Genomic DNA, 17297 nt, shown 5'->3' with positions numbered 1-17297 from the left:
TTCCCCAAGTCAGAAGTTTACACAAACAAAAAATATATAAATAAATATTTTATAGAGTTTTTTTAAAGGAATTTCTAGTTAATTATTCAATATCATTTATTCCTCATTGCACTGCTTTTTATAGAATAACAAAGCACAGTAAATGGATGAATGAGAGCCATTGCAGAAGCAAAGAGTGTAGATTTAATAAATTAAATATTCTGCATTAATTTTAATATCTAGACACTAGGACATGTCTTTCAAAATCCTTTTAATACCTCTGTCAGTGACGTAGAGTTCATTCTCCAAAACATCTGTTCACACATAAAAATAACTTATACGTGAACATGAAATCAAAGTTAAAATTTATAAGTTTTGTAGGTGAATTTTTAAGTATATTTTTTAGTGATTTAGAGTTAATTATTCAATATTTTCTATTCCTTATCACACTGCATGTCATAGAATAACTTAGTAAAGTTAATTAATGAAGGAGGACCATTAATTAATAATAGCATTAATAAATTAAAAATTAAAATTTATTTTAAAAAATCCAGGTAACAGAAAATGATTTATGAAAAAGTCTTTTTGATACCTTTGCCAGTGACTGGGTCATTCACTGCAACATCCGTTTCACATCAAAGTGAACATTAATTTTTACTTAAATTTATCTGAAGCCTTGTTGGTCAGTAGTCAATAAATGGATATTACAGTAAATTATTAATAATCCAAAAGAATTTTTCTCAAAGCCACATTTAATTTCAGACCGTAGGCTTGGGATTTGAGATGGTTTTATATTTTCTTAATGATCTTTCCTCAAGTGGAAAGTTGAGAATGAGAATCTCCAGTCCTGGAAAAGTTGAGGAAAATAGTCTTCCCAATAATCTTCCAATAAAGCATAAAATTTCACTATAATTTTACGTTCACTTATAAGTTATTCTTATGTGTAAACAAATGTTTTGGAGAATGAACTCTACGTCACTAACAGTGGTATTAAAAGGATTTTGAAATACATGTCCTAGTGTCTAGGTTTTTTGAATGAATTCAAAATATTGAATTTATTGATTCTAAACTCTCTGCCTCTGCGATGGCTCTCATTCATCCAATTACGGTGATTGCTTATTCTAAAAAAAGCAGTGCAATAAGAAATAAATAATCTTGAATAGAATAATGAACTCCAAATTGCTAAAAAATCTCTTTCTCTGTCTTTCACACTCTCTCTCTCTTTATATATTGTTACGTCCCCTAGGGGCCTCTTGGGCCCCCATAGCCCCACCCTTCCCGCGCGACCCCTGGAAATGCTCTGACAACTGCTTTTTACAGTAACTGCCCACTGCAGTGCTAACAACAGGGAACAGGCAGACATGCAAAAACAGATCATCAGTATCACTCAATGATTCATTCTTCTTGCAGGCTCTCACTGGCAGACTCCTCAGAGACAGTCTCTCCCTGGAACTCACTCTCATCAATGAGTGGCTCTGAGTCTGAATCTTCCATGGGCAGGGGCGGATCCAGAGTTTTTCGGGGGGGGGGGCGGGGCAGGGGGTACCAACACTTACTCTGGGGTGGCCAGCCTCACCTTTCCGGACGCGGTGCTGCCAAAAATTTTTGGGGGGGGTTTAAACCCCTCAGTACCCCTGAAATGCACAGTAAACTACATTTTGGCACAGTTATACTGATCCGGATGGTCTCTCCCTTGGTGCACCTGGACGTATTGATTGACATACAGTACGACTATTTTATTAAATTAATTAGCTAGATTTTTATTTCATTTATACTTCTTAAGGCATAACATGTAGATTATCAAAGGCATACTATGAAATATACTACAATGCCATCAGTTTAATTTAATTTTGTAATTAAAAGTCAGAAAATTCGCAAAACAAACTACATTTTAAAACATTTTTTCCATGCCTGTAAGTTCACCTGAGCGAGGTTGGTCCGACTCCTTATTGGTGTTTTCTTCCACACCTGATCCGGATGGTCTCTCCCTTGGTGCATCTGGAAGTATTGATTGACAAACAGTCCTACTATTTTATTAAATTGATATTTAAGTTGTATTTTCTACACTTGCACTACTGTATAAAGTGCAGATGTTAAACAAAGGCATGCAATTAAAAAGAATACAGTGCACACATCAGTTTTATTTAGTAATTAAAAGTAAGTAATTTAACAGTAAAATAATTCAGAATAACAAAGAGTAATATGGGGTAAGTATTACAAGATTTCACGTCATTTTCACCTGGAGGTCCATCGGTGCTGTCCCCGTTTTCAAGCTGTGGCGTCTCAGTCCCCCTCCTCTTGAAAAAACTTATAATGTCTCCTTGTTTTCTTTTCATTGTGGCCCCAAGACAGAGTGTCAGAGGGACCAGTCACCTGGCCAAGAAAATACTAATAGTGGCTGCTTGGCTAGGCTACTGCTACTGGTAAAAACAGACACTGAATGAATTGGTACAGTAAGGTCACTACGTTAGTTTTCAGAATCAAAACCTTGTTAACTTATAACTCAATGAGTCATAAGTTGACAATCAAAACCTTGTTAACTCATTGAGTCATGAGTTAACAAGGTTTTGATTTTGAAAACTAACGTAGTGACCTTACTGTACCTTCTTCTCTGTTGAGAGAGTGAAATGAACAGAGTTGTAGTGTATGACAACTCCGTTCATTTCATGGGGTCGCTTATGGCGGCTCTTCTACATGGACTTGTATGGAGAATGGGGACAACTCTCCGTGACAACCACAGCTGTTTTCTTCCCCCTCAACATCGCTTCTACTTGATGGTTCTGCTCTGAGAAAATGAAACGGTGTTGCCAGATTAAGAGAGAGAAACCTGCAACCAGGTACGAAAACCTGCCCAATCGACAACATGAGCGCAGAGCCGCTTAAATAAAGTAGATTTGGCAACACCACTTGGAGCGCTACAGAGGATGATTGACGACAACGAGAGCCAATGGAAATGGGGTAGCACACGGGGTGGCCAATAATATTATAGGGGGGGGCGGGTGCCACCCTGTGTCACCCCTGACCCACCGCCACAGTCCGTGGGTCTAATTTTGCTAACTTTTTCTCTTGCTTCTTCAACTCTGTCACATTTTCGCTTAAACATGTCACTTATTCTACGTTGCATTGAGCCAAAGCAGGTCGCCAGCAGCCTACAGTAGGTCTTTGATTTTGCCCTCTGTTTTGTTTTCTTTCTCTTTTTTTCGTTCCGTGAAAGCAGAACGCGTGTGGTTTTAACCAATCAAAACTAACAATGCTGGTAACGTGACCCACGTGTCCGTCTGTCAGCCAACCAGAAACGCCTCGCATGTGGAGATGCGCTCATGGGCACGACTCCGTGTCAAGGCGGTTTCAAGCTGAACGCGAAAGACGCAGGCTGCGCGGGGGAAGTCCATTCACTGTGAATGTGGGCGCGCTGTGACGTCACATGAGCGCAAACCAAGCCCAGCAACTTGATAGCGCTGCGCGTGCTTGCGCCCCACCCCGGGCAGCGCGCCGCGTCTGCCGCGTACAGAGTGAAACCGCCTTCAGACGTTGTTTTCTTTTTTTAATATGGGATTTTACAGCTCCCTTCTCCTCCTTTTTTTAATGGAACTCCGTTCCGGCCGTGAATATTTTACCGGAACTGCGTTCCGGCTCACTTTCACCCCTGGTTCTACCGATTTTGGATATCATATTTAAACCCCCCTCCCAACTTTACAAATGTAATTGCCCTTTTTAGCCACAAGAGGGCTGCGTTGTACACTACAACTCTATCAAAGTACAGTTTAACTGTAATTAACCTAAAAAAGGTTGAAAAAAAAGGAATTGTAGATCACTACACAAGTGTTTTCCAGTTTTTTCTTTGACCTCCATCATAGCAGGAGGGACGCATCCTTACACCCACTAGATAACTCTCGTCAGTATGAAAGGAAGCTGACTCGTCTCTCAAATCTCACACGCACGCCAAAGATATTGGGCAAATTGTGTCACAGGATCTTTAAACAGTCAAGTCAGTTTTGTCTGTGTCGCGTCAAATCACAGCAAAAGTTCTCTCAAGACTCTGACAAGTAGAGCAGACAGAACAGAGTAGAAACCCTTTATTGTCATTATAAACAGGACAATGAGATTTGATGAGCATCTCCATTAAGCTGTACACATAATTGGCACAATATAAAATACTGTACAGTATAAATATAAAAACACAGTAAAAGACACAAACAGAAAAACAGAACATTATGAGCACAGATTTGAGTCCAAAAGGGCGACTGAGAGAGCATTAAATGATAGCGGTAGCTGATGTCAGGTGGTGCAGTGGTCAGTGCAGTTTACATCAGAGCAAACTGGAGGTCAGCATGGTGACAGCTTTGGGGAAGAAGCTGTCCCTGAGTCTGTTTGGGTTCAGAGTTGCGGGGGGCTGGAGCCTATCCCAGCGTCTACGGAGTTCGGAGGAGCGCCATATCCTCTCTAGTTTTTGAGGTTTTTTTATTTTAAGCTGCGTGGTTTCAGAATTGTTCCAAGGTGCTTGTTTCCTTGGATTCATAGTCTTCTTTTTTAATGGGGAAGTAGAGTCCAAAGTTGTTCCAAGGATGCCTGTTGCTCTGTCAATAAAAGGATCACTTTGGGAGGGACGAAGGTCCACAACACGGTCCACTGTTAGGATGGAACATGACAATGAATTTAGCACCAATAGAATCGCTTCCCTAAAGCGACGGCGTGATCAGACATCTGGAAACTACATTTTTCCTTGGTGAAATGTAGTCAATTATTTCGGTGGTCAGATAAAAGTTCTGAATTCTGTGGAAATACAACCAGATGTTCGTCTTTCAAAGAGCAGAGGCGCTCCCATTCTTCTGAGGACTCTCCACACAATCATTTCCACACTTGGTAAAAATAGATAATAACAATAATAAATGATAAAAACCTCTATCAAACATATGTCCAGCATCATTTCTGCTCCCTGACACTCCTCTACCACTTCTACTGGACCGTCACAGTTGAAGCACCAACTGATTTAGCTTTTAAATCTCTACATAACATCTAATATTTTAAAGTCCAGCTGGTGAACCTGAGTCGCCTTGGACAGTCGACCCATCAGCTGCTCACCACAACTGTTTATCATGGAATACAGAGTGTCCATGTCATCCTCCACCATGTGACATTTTCTTCATCATCATGACAATCTAACAGTTATCAGGTTAAAACATGAAATTCACGACTGAATGAGGAAACAGAAGTTGGAAAGTTTCATCAGAACTTCTTGGCTCTTTAACTTGTGAGTGAAAGGCTGCCAAAGAACAAAGGACACCTCCCTTTTACAGCAGTAACAGAGGAAACAACCACAGCTGTCACGACCCCTGTCTCCTGTTCCTGTTGTACTCCGTGGTCGTGTCCTGTCCTCCTGTGCTCCTCCCTGTGATGACCTCACCTGTTTCACCTGTGTTGATTGCACCACCTGTGTCTCCTTTCCTCCAACCTATTTAACCTCTGTTTCTGTTTGTCTGTGTTGGATCGTTGTTGCTGTCAGCGGTCTCAGTCTCATGGTGTCTCCCTCCACGTAGTGATGGGTCGATGAGGCGTCATGAAGCGGTTCGACACATTGACGCACTGTGTTGAAACTGTGTTACTGAATACTGACACCTGCTGGACTTTACACATCCCTGCAGGCAACCGACCTGACAGACTGAACTGACACCGATTCGATGACCGACCAGGTCCTAGGATATACAATCATATTTTAAACATTTCAAACTTTTGTTCAGGTTGAGATGAATTACCAATTAATTTATAATAGAACCCATTTATTATTGAGGGGCAATCATGATCAAACTTTAAAAACTAAATGTCAGAACTCGCATTATTTCAAAGTTTTATTCAGGTTGAGGTACCAATTAGTTTATGCACCTTTCTACACTGACTTGTTAGAGGTGGGAATCACCAGAGGTCCTTGATACAACACCACGATACCCAAGCCACTACATTACTGCCATTTTCAATATTTTGCGATGAGAGTATTGTGATACGATATCTTGCAGCATGATGTGATTTATTACCCTTTTTCAACTTGAAATTATATCTAAAGGAAAACTATCTGAATTCATCTGTTTTATAATGTAAAAGAAATTGAAGTGAGATGAACAAATTGAACTTCATCATTTTATTTAGCTGACTTGACAGTGTTTTTACAGTCCAACTTCAATGAATACAAATGTGGGAGGCCTGGGCCGTATTATCAGCTATCACAAGCATTTTGAACAATACAACTTGAACCAAACAAAATGCAGCTCCTTCACCAGATGGGGAATTTTGTGAAGTGAATCACTGTTAAATTGACAAAAAATAAAATCAAACATTGGCATCCTCTCAAAGTACAATGTGAGGCTGTTTGCTGCTGGCCTTGGGGCCGACCAGGTTCAAGGACACTGAATGTCTGATTGTCAGAATTCCTGCTCAACGTAACCTGATGTCAGAGTGGTCCTCTGTGCTGTGACAAATGATGAACTGGACTGAGCCGGACCGCGTCTGTAGGATCACAAGTACTGTCAACAATGCAACTTGACCAAAAAAAAAAAAAAGAAGCTGCTTCAGCAGCTGTAAATTACTGTTAAATTGAAAAATAAAATAAAACATGCACTTTTACATTAAAATACAGTAAATAAACTGTGCTGCTGTTTGCTGCCAGCCGTGGAGCTCAAAGTTCAAAGGCATTTGGCCACTGAACGAACGTCTGCATTCTTGCTCAGAAGGAGGAGCTGATCAACATGTCCTGATGTCAGAGCGCTCCTTTGTGCTGTGCCAGTGTCTCCAGCAGTTGAGAGGACTCTTTCTGCTGGGACGCTAGGACCTCGGATATGGAGGTTTCCTTTGCCAGCATGGCCAGTAAAGGATAGACGTGCTCCTTTACTTTCCACCAGTTCAGTGGGTCTCCTCCACGCCCCAGCGGTGTGACCCCCTGGTGTCTCTTCACCTCCTCTACAGCTATGGCAGATCATTTTTGAGTGTGGCTCCTCCAACATCTCCATAAGTCTGACCAAGCAAGTCTACAGGATGCCTTCCTCATCTTGGCTGGTATGGCAGAGGGTCTGGGACCATCAGGTTCCTCCTGATGTTCCTGGGCTTCTTGTTTCTGATGGTCTGCTGCCTCTTTTGTTCCTGTAAATCACACAATACATATCTTAATATATGCAGCAAACAAGTTTGAAGACATAAATGAGCTAGACAGTGGTACTTTTATCTCATCGTAATACATTGACAGTTCATTTCTATTTCCTTAAATCTTCATTACTATTAGACTACAGAGGAGAGGTGTTTTTTTTTTCCAGGATGGAAAACATTCAAGGATTTTTTTAAACGTTTGTTTGCCTGAAGGGTTCCAGCCTCAGCAACCAGATTTCCTCTGTGGACAGGAACGGTCGGCCACTTCCATGGACTTCAAGGCCCGGCATTCCCAATGTCCGTGTCATTCAGGGCAAATTGATCCGTGCTGTTGTTCCTCACATTGGGGGATGGCTGCTGCACGTGTGACGGGCTGTTGGTCGAGGAACCGCTGGAGCCTTTCATCAGCTCTGTTCCATCGCGTGCTGCCATCAGTCTTGAGCTCATCTACAGGCACTTCCCACTTCTTTTTCTGATTCTCTCCAGAGTGGTTTGCCACCGTGCGTCTGTCGAGAAGAGCCAGTGCTGCGACGCAGTCTCCCTGGAAGCCCGGCTGCGGCTGACAGGTTTGACGCCCCTTGAGAGGCCAAGGTGAAGGAGTGAGCGAAGAACTTCACATGCAGGTATCCTGCTGACTGCATGACAACGATCATGTTGGACCCGTTGTCTGCCTCAACTACAAAGTTTTTTCCGCAATCCCCCACTTGTGTGCCGCTTTTGAAAGCAGGTTTACGATGTTTGCGCCAGTGTGACTTTTATGTGCGGCTCGTTTCTGCAATCCTCCGTGATAAGATGTGCGGTTACAGTCACGTGTGAATCAACTGCCCGCGACGTCCACGCATCACACGTTCATGCAACTCTTTGTGCTGTTCGTGAAGTCTCCTGAACCTCAATCTTAACTTCTCTGTGCAGTTTGGGAAGCGGTGTGTCGGTGACATAGGGTGGCCATACGTCCGGATTTAGGCCGGACAGTCCGGAATTTAAATGCCTTGTCCGGCGTCCTGTGCAGCCTCAAGCCGGACGCTTATTTGTCCTCCTTTTTGGAGTTGCACTTGAAGGAAACGCTGCAAATCATCCAATGATGTAAGACTTTCAGTGATTGGTTTAAAATATGATTGGCTAAAAGCGGTGTCACTCAATTCCCTGATTTCTCATTGGTTGAAAATGTAAACAAGCCGCCCCCTGTTCCCATGTGTTAGCCGCTATGTCGTCTTGTTTCTAAATGTTAGCATGCCGAAAAGACGGACCTCATTCAACGCGGAATGGTCAAAGGAGCTTACATTCATAAGCAAAAGTAGCAAAGACGATCTGATGTGTCGCTGTGATGTGGACGTCAGCACACGTGCTGGAGCGGTATCTGAAACTGTTTTCCAAAGCAGATGGACCACTTGTGAATCTCAGGAAGGTCAGCTCCTACATTTTCTCCATCCCATGCAGCAACGCACACACAGAACGAGTCTTCTCAATGATGGCATCTGCATGGAGAAACGAGAGGAATCGTCTGGATGTGGACAGCGTTAAAGCAGAGCTCCAAGTTTGTGTCAACTTCACCTTTCCCTGCACAAGCATGTACCAGAAGTTCCTTGGAAACAAAAAACTCTTGGATGCTGCCAGAAAAGGCCAGAAGTATTTCAGATAGAGGATCAATTATTTGGTGAGTACAAAATTATCATCTTTTGTTTGTTACTTGTGTACTATATTTAATTAAACAAATATACACTTAACACTTGTAATGCAACATTTTGATTCTATGCATGGGCTTTATAGTTAAGAAAGGAACTTCTGCATGGGCTTTATGAAATGAATATGTACTAGGTTTAAAACAATACAGATTTTTGAAGGTTGATAACAGTATTTTTGCTATGGTTTTAGTTGCAGTGCAGGCTTGGCTATGATGAACCTGAAGGTGCTGTTGTCTCCTGAGCTGCTGCAGCAGCTGAAGGTGGATTTTGCTGAGGGCTGAGGCCATAATGAAGAACAGGAAACTGAGAACAGGAAACTGAGAACAGGATACTGAGGACAAATCAGTTAAAATACAGGTGGACTGCTGCACTCACACATACATAAACACAAATATGTTACATTTTTTACACATTTTTCAGGTCGATATTCACCTGTTACATGGTGTTTTTTCTCAGTCTTTTGTTGTTTACATAAAACAAATGTTCTTTATGGTTGTTTAGACCTGGGATGTGTATTTTTTGCATTAATTAATTTATTTCTTATGTCAATTTAATGCCAAATATGCTTTCAAAACATGTGCACTTGAGGATTTTTACTTATTTAAGAACTGGAATGTATTTTTTTAACATTTATTTATTTTTATGTAAATTTATTATTTGCACATTTCAGACCATACATGTTCTGCTGTTCTGGCACTGCACTTTGAATGATGAACGTATTGAATAAATTCAAATAGTGTGAACAAAGACCTTTCACCTTTCACTTACACATAGACATACATCATGATATATGATAGATAAAATTGTCTTGTGATGAACAGCGTACCTCAGAATCACTGTGGTATTGTAAATTATATTGTAGTGGGTAGTACACTAGAGTTGTATGTTGCGATTTTTCTTTTCTCACTAAATGCCGCAAAGTGTCCGCCTTTTTGGTGTTGTGGAAATGGCCACACGGCCTACGGTGACATCGCGCTGGGACGGAGTCACAGAGCAGGGCTCTAGCGTCTTTAGCATGTAGCCGAAGCCTTCGTTTTCCACAACAATTTAAGGCATGAATGTTTTCTTCTCCCCTCCGCCCTTCGACTTCAACCCCCCCCCTTCCCATATGAAGACAGCAGCAGCATGTAGTTGACTGAATAATTGATGTTATGTCCAGCATTGAAACGTTTTTTTAACAATAATGATAAAAGATCCATACTTACCTGTATCGACACAGCGTTGTCACGTAAAATATCGCGATACTATGCTGAATGTCCCGCCCCCCATGTCTTCGCCATGATATTTTTGCCATATCTTATAGTTCTCTGACCAGTGTGTAGACCCTCAAGTCCTCACAAATACATTATTTTTTGAAATGGGGGAACATCATAATAAATCTTTAAAAACAGAAATTAAAGGCTCAATTGCCACCACTCCTCCTGGGGTGGTTTTATACCTGATACTTCCCACCAGAATTTTAGAACTGAAGAAGCTTCTTGGATGAGAGGCAAAACGTCTTCACGAGTCCAGTTGCCTAGTTTGACCTTTTTTTGAGGATTCAAATGACAACATCTATACATTCTAGTCAGTCGGTGTTTTGCTGACATTTGCTACTCTACAACACAACAAACCACATAGGGTCAGAGTTGGAATAGCAGTAATTAGAGATAATTCATGTGGTCCTACTCATTGGAAAATATTCCATAATGTTTTCACACTAACAATAGCATCAGAAACCTGTCAGAGGCTAAAGATTCTAACTTTAGCTAGCGAAGTTAGAGAACGTTAGCTTAGCTGTCCAGTAGAAAAATGGTGATCAACATGGCTTCTCAACCTGCTTGGACCACCTTAGAAATGCTGAACCAACACCCTGACCCTTGTTTTGCTCTTTGTCGGTCAATTGGAGAAATATTTTAGCAAAATTAGACAGTTTTTATGGGGGCCATTTTTTTGTTTCCATTAACACTGGGAGACAGCTATTAGATTTTAAGATCTGGGGACAAAGCGAGTATTTGTAGATTCCCATTTTTGCGCTGGAAAAAACAACCTACCGAACCACTTACCTGTTCATGATTAGAAAACAGAGAGCTATTAACAGTGTGAATTACAACATTTCAATTTAACAAAATTCTAATTTCATTTCGTCATAGAATTTTTTTCCATCTGACATTTATGCAGCTTTGCTGTATCTAAATTCGATGAAATTCTCCTTAATTTCTGACTCATCATACAGGCAAGCCTAGTTAAACCTCCAGAGTCGTTGCTCCAGAGTGTTCCACCGTGGTACCTGCCAACCAATCAACCCCATCAGTGTGAACTAATCACCCCAGGGCCAGAGTGGACACACCAATGGAGATCCTTGTGTTCGAACATGGTGTTGAACAAACTGTGACTCGCACAGAAGTACAACAACTTAACACCACTTGGTTTAGGTCAGGCCTGATGTTCCTCTTAATTATGCCTCTCCAGGTCACTCCGTCATTGGCCACGTCAGTATTGAAGTCCCCCACTAGGACAATGGAGTCCTCAGTTGGGGGGCACAGATCAACAAACACAACCCACTTCCATATGTTTGAAGGTAGAAAACAGGAATTACATCATGACTCCTTTATAATTAAACAATCCAATACAAAATGATGAATATCAGGGTTTTTTTTTTTATAAATAACTATTTACAAAATTCACATACATTCACAAACACTGAACTATTAATGGACATCGGACACCAAATGAAAAGTTCCATGTTGTCCTTCTGGTCAAAGATGAAGAAAATGGGGCCCTGACTTTGTCCCCTCCCCTTCGTTCCCCTCATATGTGGCCAGGTCAGGCCAGGTGTTGTCTCCTTTCATCTTTGGTATCCTGGGTTGGACTGTGAGCCCCAGGAAGAGGTGTCTGCTGGGCTCAGCTCCACAAAGGCCTGGTGAAAGTCCTCCATCACTGGTGCTTCCTTTTTTAGAAATGAAATACAATGGAAATTCATGAAGACAATCTTCTAATAATGATAATAGACTGGATCTGTTCTGGTTGTCACATACACATCTCAGCAGTCCAGTCCAAAAGGGGGAAATTAGGTAGATTATTCATTCAGACATATTCAAACTTTCACAGGTCCAGCCCTAAAATCTCTTACCTGGTCCTTTTAGTGAAGAGGTTTTCCATGTCCGTCTCTCTGAGCTGCCTCCCAGACCAGGACCCTTGAGCCTGCTGCAGGTGTTGAGCCAAAGCTCTCACAGCTAAAACAGGGTCCTGGGTTTCCTGAGACTTGGGACATGGCTGGAAGTTTTCAGAAGCTCGATCTCCTTCTTCAGGTCGAGCAACTGTTTCCTGTGAGCAGAGGGTTTCACCTTCATCCTCTCTTGCTCTTGTCGAGCCTGGATTTGTGCCAGCCTCAACGCAGATGCTGCCTCAGCACGTTCGGCTTCCTTCAGCCGCGCTTCTCCGTGCTGATACATTTCAGCAGCCTCCTGGCTTAGTTTCTCCCCCTCCTTGGCTTTTTTCATGACCTCCAGGGCCATGTTTGTCACGCTCTCTTTCTGTCTGTCCAGCTCCTCTCTCTGTTGCTTCAGAGTCTCTCTCTCCTGTGCCACAACCATCTCCTTCTCTCTCAGCTCTTCAGCACGACGCCTCAGTCCCTCTTGTTCCTGTGCCACTCTGCTGGCCTCTTGTTCAGCCTTCTGACGTCTTTCCTTTTCCTTGGCATGGAAGTTCTTCCAGTCTTCTGCCAGCTTCCTCTTCTCCTCTGCCCAGTCTTGCATCACTGTCCTGTACTCTGCTGTCACTTCTCCAAGCTGCTGCTCACTTTCACACAGCTGAGCTTTCACTTTTTCCAACTGGGCGGAGACATCGTTGCAGGTCTCACGCAGTTGTGTGTTGCTCTGGGCTGCCGACTCCTCAAGACACTTCACATTAGCCTTGTGTGTCATTTCCAAGACTTCTACGTCCTTTCTATGCTGCTGCTGGACACTCTGGAGCAACGTCTGGCTCTGGTCTCGCTCCAGTTGCAGAGCTTTTACCAGTTCCTCCAGCTGGAGGATACGAGCCTGATCCACTTGTCGCTGTTCAGTCAGTTCCGTGAGCTTCGACTGCATCAGCTGCTGTTGTTCTAACAGCTGCTGCAGATTTAAACAGCTTTGTCCTGGAACTGCTCCCTGGGCGTTCTTTCCTGTGGCAGGAGAGGCGTGATTGGTTGGGCTGGGTTGTTGGTGGCTGTTGAGGAACGGAAGAGGCTTTGATTGTTTGGCCGTGTGTGTGGAGGTCTCCTGGAGGAACTCTCCGGCATCGCTGGCAAGGAATTCTTCCAGCCGGTGTCTTGTATTGCGAGATCGAGTAGAGGTGTTGTGTCTTGGTGCTTTGTCTTGGCCGACAGTCTTCCGGCGGGGAACGATCCCTGCAGGGGTAGCAGGGGACTGACCAGGTCCACTTGTAGGGTTGTCATTTGACAGAGTCTTCTCTGAGCCACCCTGACTCCATTTTCCTGGCAGTTTTTCTTCATCCTTAAATAAACTATGAATGAACTCATCTGAAGCTGTCAGACTCTCAGATCCCTTCTGGTTGTTCGTAGCAGGCTTGTTGGGGCTCATCTGGAAGCCACTTCGTCCAGTATTCTGAAAATAAGTTAAAGAAGGACAATAAACACTCACTGCTTGAACAGACTGCATAAATATTATTTGTAACGAGTATATTTCACTTAAAGTACACTTCAATAAACGAGATGTTAGTGAGAACAAATAGAATGTTGCTTTTTCTCCAGGTATCTTTGTCTGTCTGCTAACATGGGGGTTTAAATGGGTCAGAATTACCGGGCGCAGCTGCCCTGGCAGATTCAGCTTGTCTTCTCCGTCCTCTCTCACTTGTCCTCTGGAGACCTCTGGCTTTGTTTGTTTGGCCGTGTGTGTGGAGGTCTCCTGGAGGAACTCTCTGGCATCGCTGGCAAGGAATTCTTCCAGTCGGTCTCTTTTGTTGAGGGATCGAGTGGAGGTGTTGGGTCTTGGTTCTTTGTCTTGGCCGAACACACTGTCATCATCCATCTTAAATCTGACAGTCTTCCGGCGGGGAAGGGTCCCTGCAGGGGTTGCAGGGGACTGACCAGGTCCAGTTGTGGGGTTGTCGTTTGTCAGGGTCTTCTCTGAGCCACCCTGACTCCATTTTCCGTTTCCTGGTTCTGCTATTTTTTCATCATCCTTAAACAAATTATGAACAAACTCATCTAAGGATGATAGACTTTCAGATCCTTTGTTCTTGTCCTTCATAGCAGGCTTGTTGCTGCTCAGCTGGAAGCCATTTAATGCAGTATCCTGAAATGAATTAAATAATGTAAGTTAACAGTAATAACATAAAAAGAACTGTATTCTTTGTGTGTGTGTGTGTGTGTGTGTGTGTGTGTGTATGGGTCAGTATTTACCGGGCACTGCTTCACTGTCAGATTCTTCAGCTGAGGCTTGATTGTCTGCTGTTGTCCAGCAAAAACCTCTTCGGTTTTCTTCCCTCTGTCAGGGGTGGGTTGCTGGTGGGTGTGGCTTAATGGACCCACATGTTCTCCCAGGCCTTGAGCCTTGTCCTTGAGGCCTGGCTTGTCAGCGCTGGCTGACTTGTCTTCCTGAGGCTGTTTCTTAAGGCTTTTGAAGACCTTCTGTTTCACGTGGCTTTCAGGTTTTGTGGACCTTGTGGAATTCTCATTCTCAGGTCGAGTGGAAGTGTTGGCTTTTGAACCTGAAACACGAAACAGCCTATCAAGTAATTCTTTATTGGGACCTCCAGGTCCTCTCTTCTTGCTGCCTTTGGACATGTTGAAACTTTGAATCAGTTGCCTTCAAAGTTGTGTGAGGAACTGTTGATCCTGCATTTCTGGATCCGTTGTCTCATACATGACATCACAACATCAGAGGTTTTGCTGTCACCTGCCAAGTCAGTCTGTGATGTCGTCTGTCATTTTTCTTCACTGACAAATCACTGCCAGTGATGAGTCAGCAAATTCTGACACAGATGTCTCACCGTTTTGGTGAAGTAATGCAGCGTTTTAAATAACGGTGTTTAAGCAGCAACTGATTTACTTTTGGTTGTCCCTTTTTCTCTCTCTTGGTCCTCTGATGGTTTTGATAAACGCCAGTAAAGTTTCTCTTCGGTCTCTGACGTCCTCGACCCTGGAGTGCAGATCCAGGCTCATTCATTTTTCCCTGTCCCAACTGTGTGACACCATCATACCAGTTTATCTCAAGCTTTAATGTTGCTGGACCACATGTGAACACATAAATCTGACATTGAACAAGCCGTCCCCAGTGTAATTATATGTGTGAATAATATGTGACAATAACTTTCTTTAACACCTTTAACAAGTGTAGTCTGCGTATCTTCCCTGTGCCTGCAGTGAATGAAGTGATTTATGAGAGTGGTAAATATAATCTATGCAAACTGTATAAAATTAACTCGATTATTGTAGTCAGCCAAGGAATTACAAAGTTATGGGTAAATTTGACCTCTTCACGAATATTAACAATTGTTCGTGGAATAATAGGGGAAAATATCCCCCAAAGTCACGAGTGCTGTGCTCCAAATTGCGCATTTGTCAGACTGCGTTTTTTTCAGCGAGCAGGACAGAGAGCTGACTGATACCTTCCTGTTGCTCCCGCTGCTGTCGAGCTGCAGAAGTGAAGGTAGCTATTTCCATACGGCTATTGCTGTGGATAGCGTGAATGCAAGTGGTACATCATGAAATGATGAAATATGCCTCTTCACTTGTGTTCGGCGTGCGTCTGTGTTACGTGCCATGACTTGAAGCGAACGTTTGAATCCGTCCCTGGCGGCACCATGGATGGTTTGCCCGGACAAGTCGCTGCTTGGAGAAACAAACATAACTCGGGGCTCTCAAGTTTTGTGAGATTTTACCGGCCACGACGGGGATTTTGTTGAGGTGGGGATGGATGTCTGACAAACGACGCATAAATTCATTCAAACAAAAATATTTATTGACTTTTTACTGTGGGTTCACACCTAACGCGAATTCGCACGAACAGTTTCCATTCAAAGTCTATGCAAATGCGCGAATGATGCGAATTTTCAGTCGAGCAGGTGCGAATGAGGTTGCGAATTCACGAGGCGAAATATTAGCCATTTGCGCAAGTTGAAAATATTGAACTTTGGCGAAAAATTCGCGTCAAGACAGCCAATCAGCTTCGAGGATGTCCCAATGTCTGCTGACTGTGACTGACAAGATGGCGGACAAGCTGATTGTGGCAATGTGTGGAAAACCAGGTGCTATATGACACTACGTATCAAAATGACAAGAACCAGTTGAATAAATTGGTGTCCATTCGTGAAATTCTGTCACCGATCCTAGCTGGCAGGTTGTCAAACTGGCCAGTCGTCATCCAAAAATACCGCTTGAAGCGGCGGTTATCCACACGGAGCCCCTGGAGGAGCTCGGTTCACTGAGCGGTGAAGTTCACCGAGCTGAGCTCGCCTCTACATGGTGTTGATAACCCAGATACCACGGCGTTTAGTTTTCCGACGTATTTCTGCCTTCCACGGCAGGTACAACGCAACAGTTCTGTGAATATTCATGGTGAAATGACGGAAAGAAACGTTGCAGGAAATACTTGTTACTTGGGCAGGAGAGCAAATTAGCGTATTTGCGTGAATGACGCGATGCGAAATTCACATTCGCATTTGGTGTGAAAACGGCGTTACATTTCACATGAGCATTTTGCTGCTTGTGTATGTGTGTTAATTCAGTGTGTGTGTGTGTGTGTGTTAATTGTAAGAGTTTGTGGCTTGCTTTGAGGCCTTTAGGTCAGGGGTTGGTGGCTCCTGCTTGTAACACTGGCTCTAAACCAACCATTTCTTGGTCTTGTTTAGACCAACCATGGAGAACACCCTCCCAGCATCAGCATTTTAATGTGGGAGGACAAGCACAGATGTGGCGATCTTTGAAAGCCTTCCATACTGCCTCAAACCGCTCACCTTTAAAAAAAACTAACCAAGAGTGTCTATTGCTCCAATGCTTAGCTTTTCTTATGTTTTATTGATTATGCACATGGTGTTGCATAATATTTCTCCCCTTGCTCTTTGTTGAGGAAGTACTCCCCCACAACTCCTCAACACTGATGGTGGCAGGTTCTTTGGGCATGGGGATGTCCATGAGCTGGTCGTCCAGGAACTCCTCGCTCACTTTATCCTGTTCCTGTGGCCCATGGAACGGAAGTAGTTCCAGAAATTTAAAAAAAAAAAAAAAATCACCATGTGTGAAGAATGAATGAATTTTTTTTGTGACCATGATAAAAATTGAACTGAATACTTAACGTATTAAATATGTGAAATCCTGGAAAATGTGGAGACCCTTGCCTGTCTACAAAGTAGAGGCATCTTCCTCGCCACACTCAGCCCTCTGCTGGACATCAACAAATCCAGCATGTCTCAGAAGGGCCTCATTGAAGGGGGGTTCTTGAGTCCATACTCCACTGCCCGTACTAACTGTAACTAACCCAAACCCTAAAAAAACTTAAAAACAACTTTATTTCATTCGATTTT

The 17297-nt window shown here is 43.1% G+C and overlaps 1 protein-coding gene across 3 annotated transcripts; it reads right to left on the bottom strand.

Annotated features, from left to right (window-relative positions):
* Positions 1 to 11421: 11421 nt before the first annotated feature.
* LOC147249010 (uncharacterized) lies at positions 11422 to 14593 on the bottom strand. 3 transcript variants are annotated; one of them, XM_086179086.1, is made up of 4 exons: positions 14176 to 14593; positions 13574 to 14068; positions 11905 to 13378; positions 11427 to 11721 (listed from the first exon to the last, which is right to left on the bottom strand). In XM_086179086.1, the coding sequence occupies exons 1-3, from the start codon at positions 14557 to 14559 to the stop codon at positions 12008 to 12010; spliced, it is 2250 nt and encodes a 749-aa protein (XP_086035212.1). In that variant the 5' UTR covers positions 14560 to 14593; the 3' UTR covers positions 11427 to 11721; positions 11905 to 12007. The 3 variants fall into 3 exon arrangements, with proteins under 3 accessions (XP_086035211.1, XP_086035209.1, XP_086035212.1); XM_086179083.1 differs by having other exon boundaries at positions 11425 to 11721; positions 11905 to 14068; XM_086179085.1 differs by having other exon boundaries at positions 11422 to 14068.
* Between the last annotated feature and the right edge of the window lie 2704 nt (positions 14594 to 17297).

Source organism: Aulostomus chinensis, chromosome 15 (assembly GCF_037954235.1).
Source record: "Aulostomus chinensis isolate RoL2024-O1b breed Wild chromosome 15, RoL_Achi_v1.0, whole genome shotgun sequence".
In the NCBI taxonomy this organism is placed as follows: Eukaryota; Metazoa; Chordata; class Actinopteri; order Syngnathiformes; family Aulostomidae; genus Aulostomus; species Aulostomus chinensis.
The sequence above is the reverse complement of the archived record's forward strand: the minus strand, read 5'-3'. Positions and strand labels throughout refer to the sequence as shown.

Bases quoted from the DNA above. Each gene is read 5' to 3' on its own strand.
- LOC147249010 (XM_086179085.1), bottom strand. From the start codon at position 14,559: ATGTCCAAAGGCAGCAAGAAGAGAGGACCTGGAGGTCCCAATAAAGAA. The intron at 14,069-14,175 runs GTAAATACTGAC...AATTCATTTCAG, and splicing joins TGACAGTGAAGCAGTGCCCG to GATACTGCATTAAATGGCTT.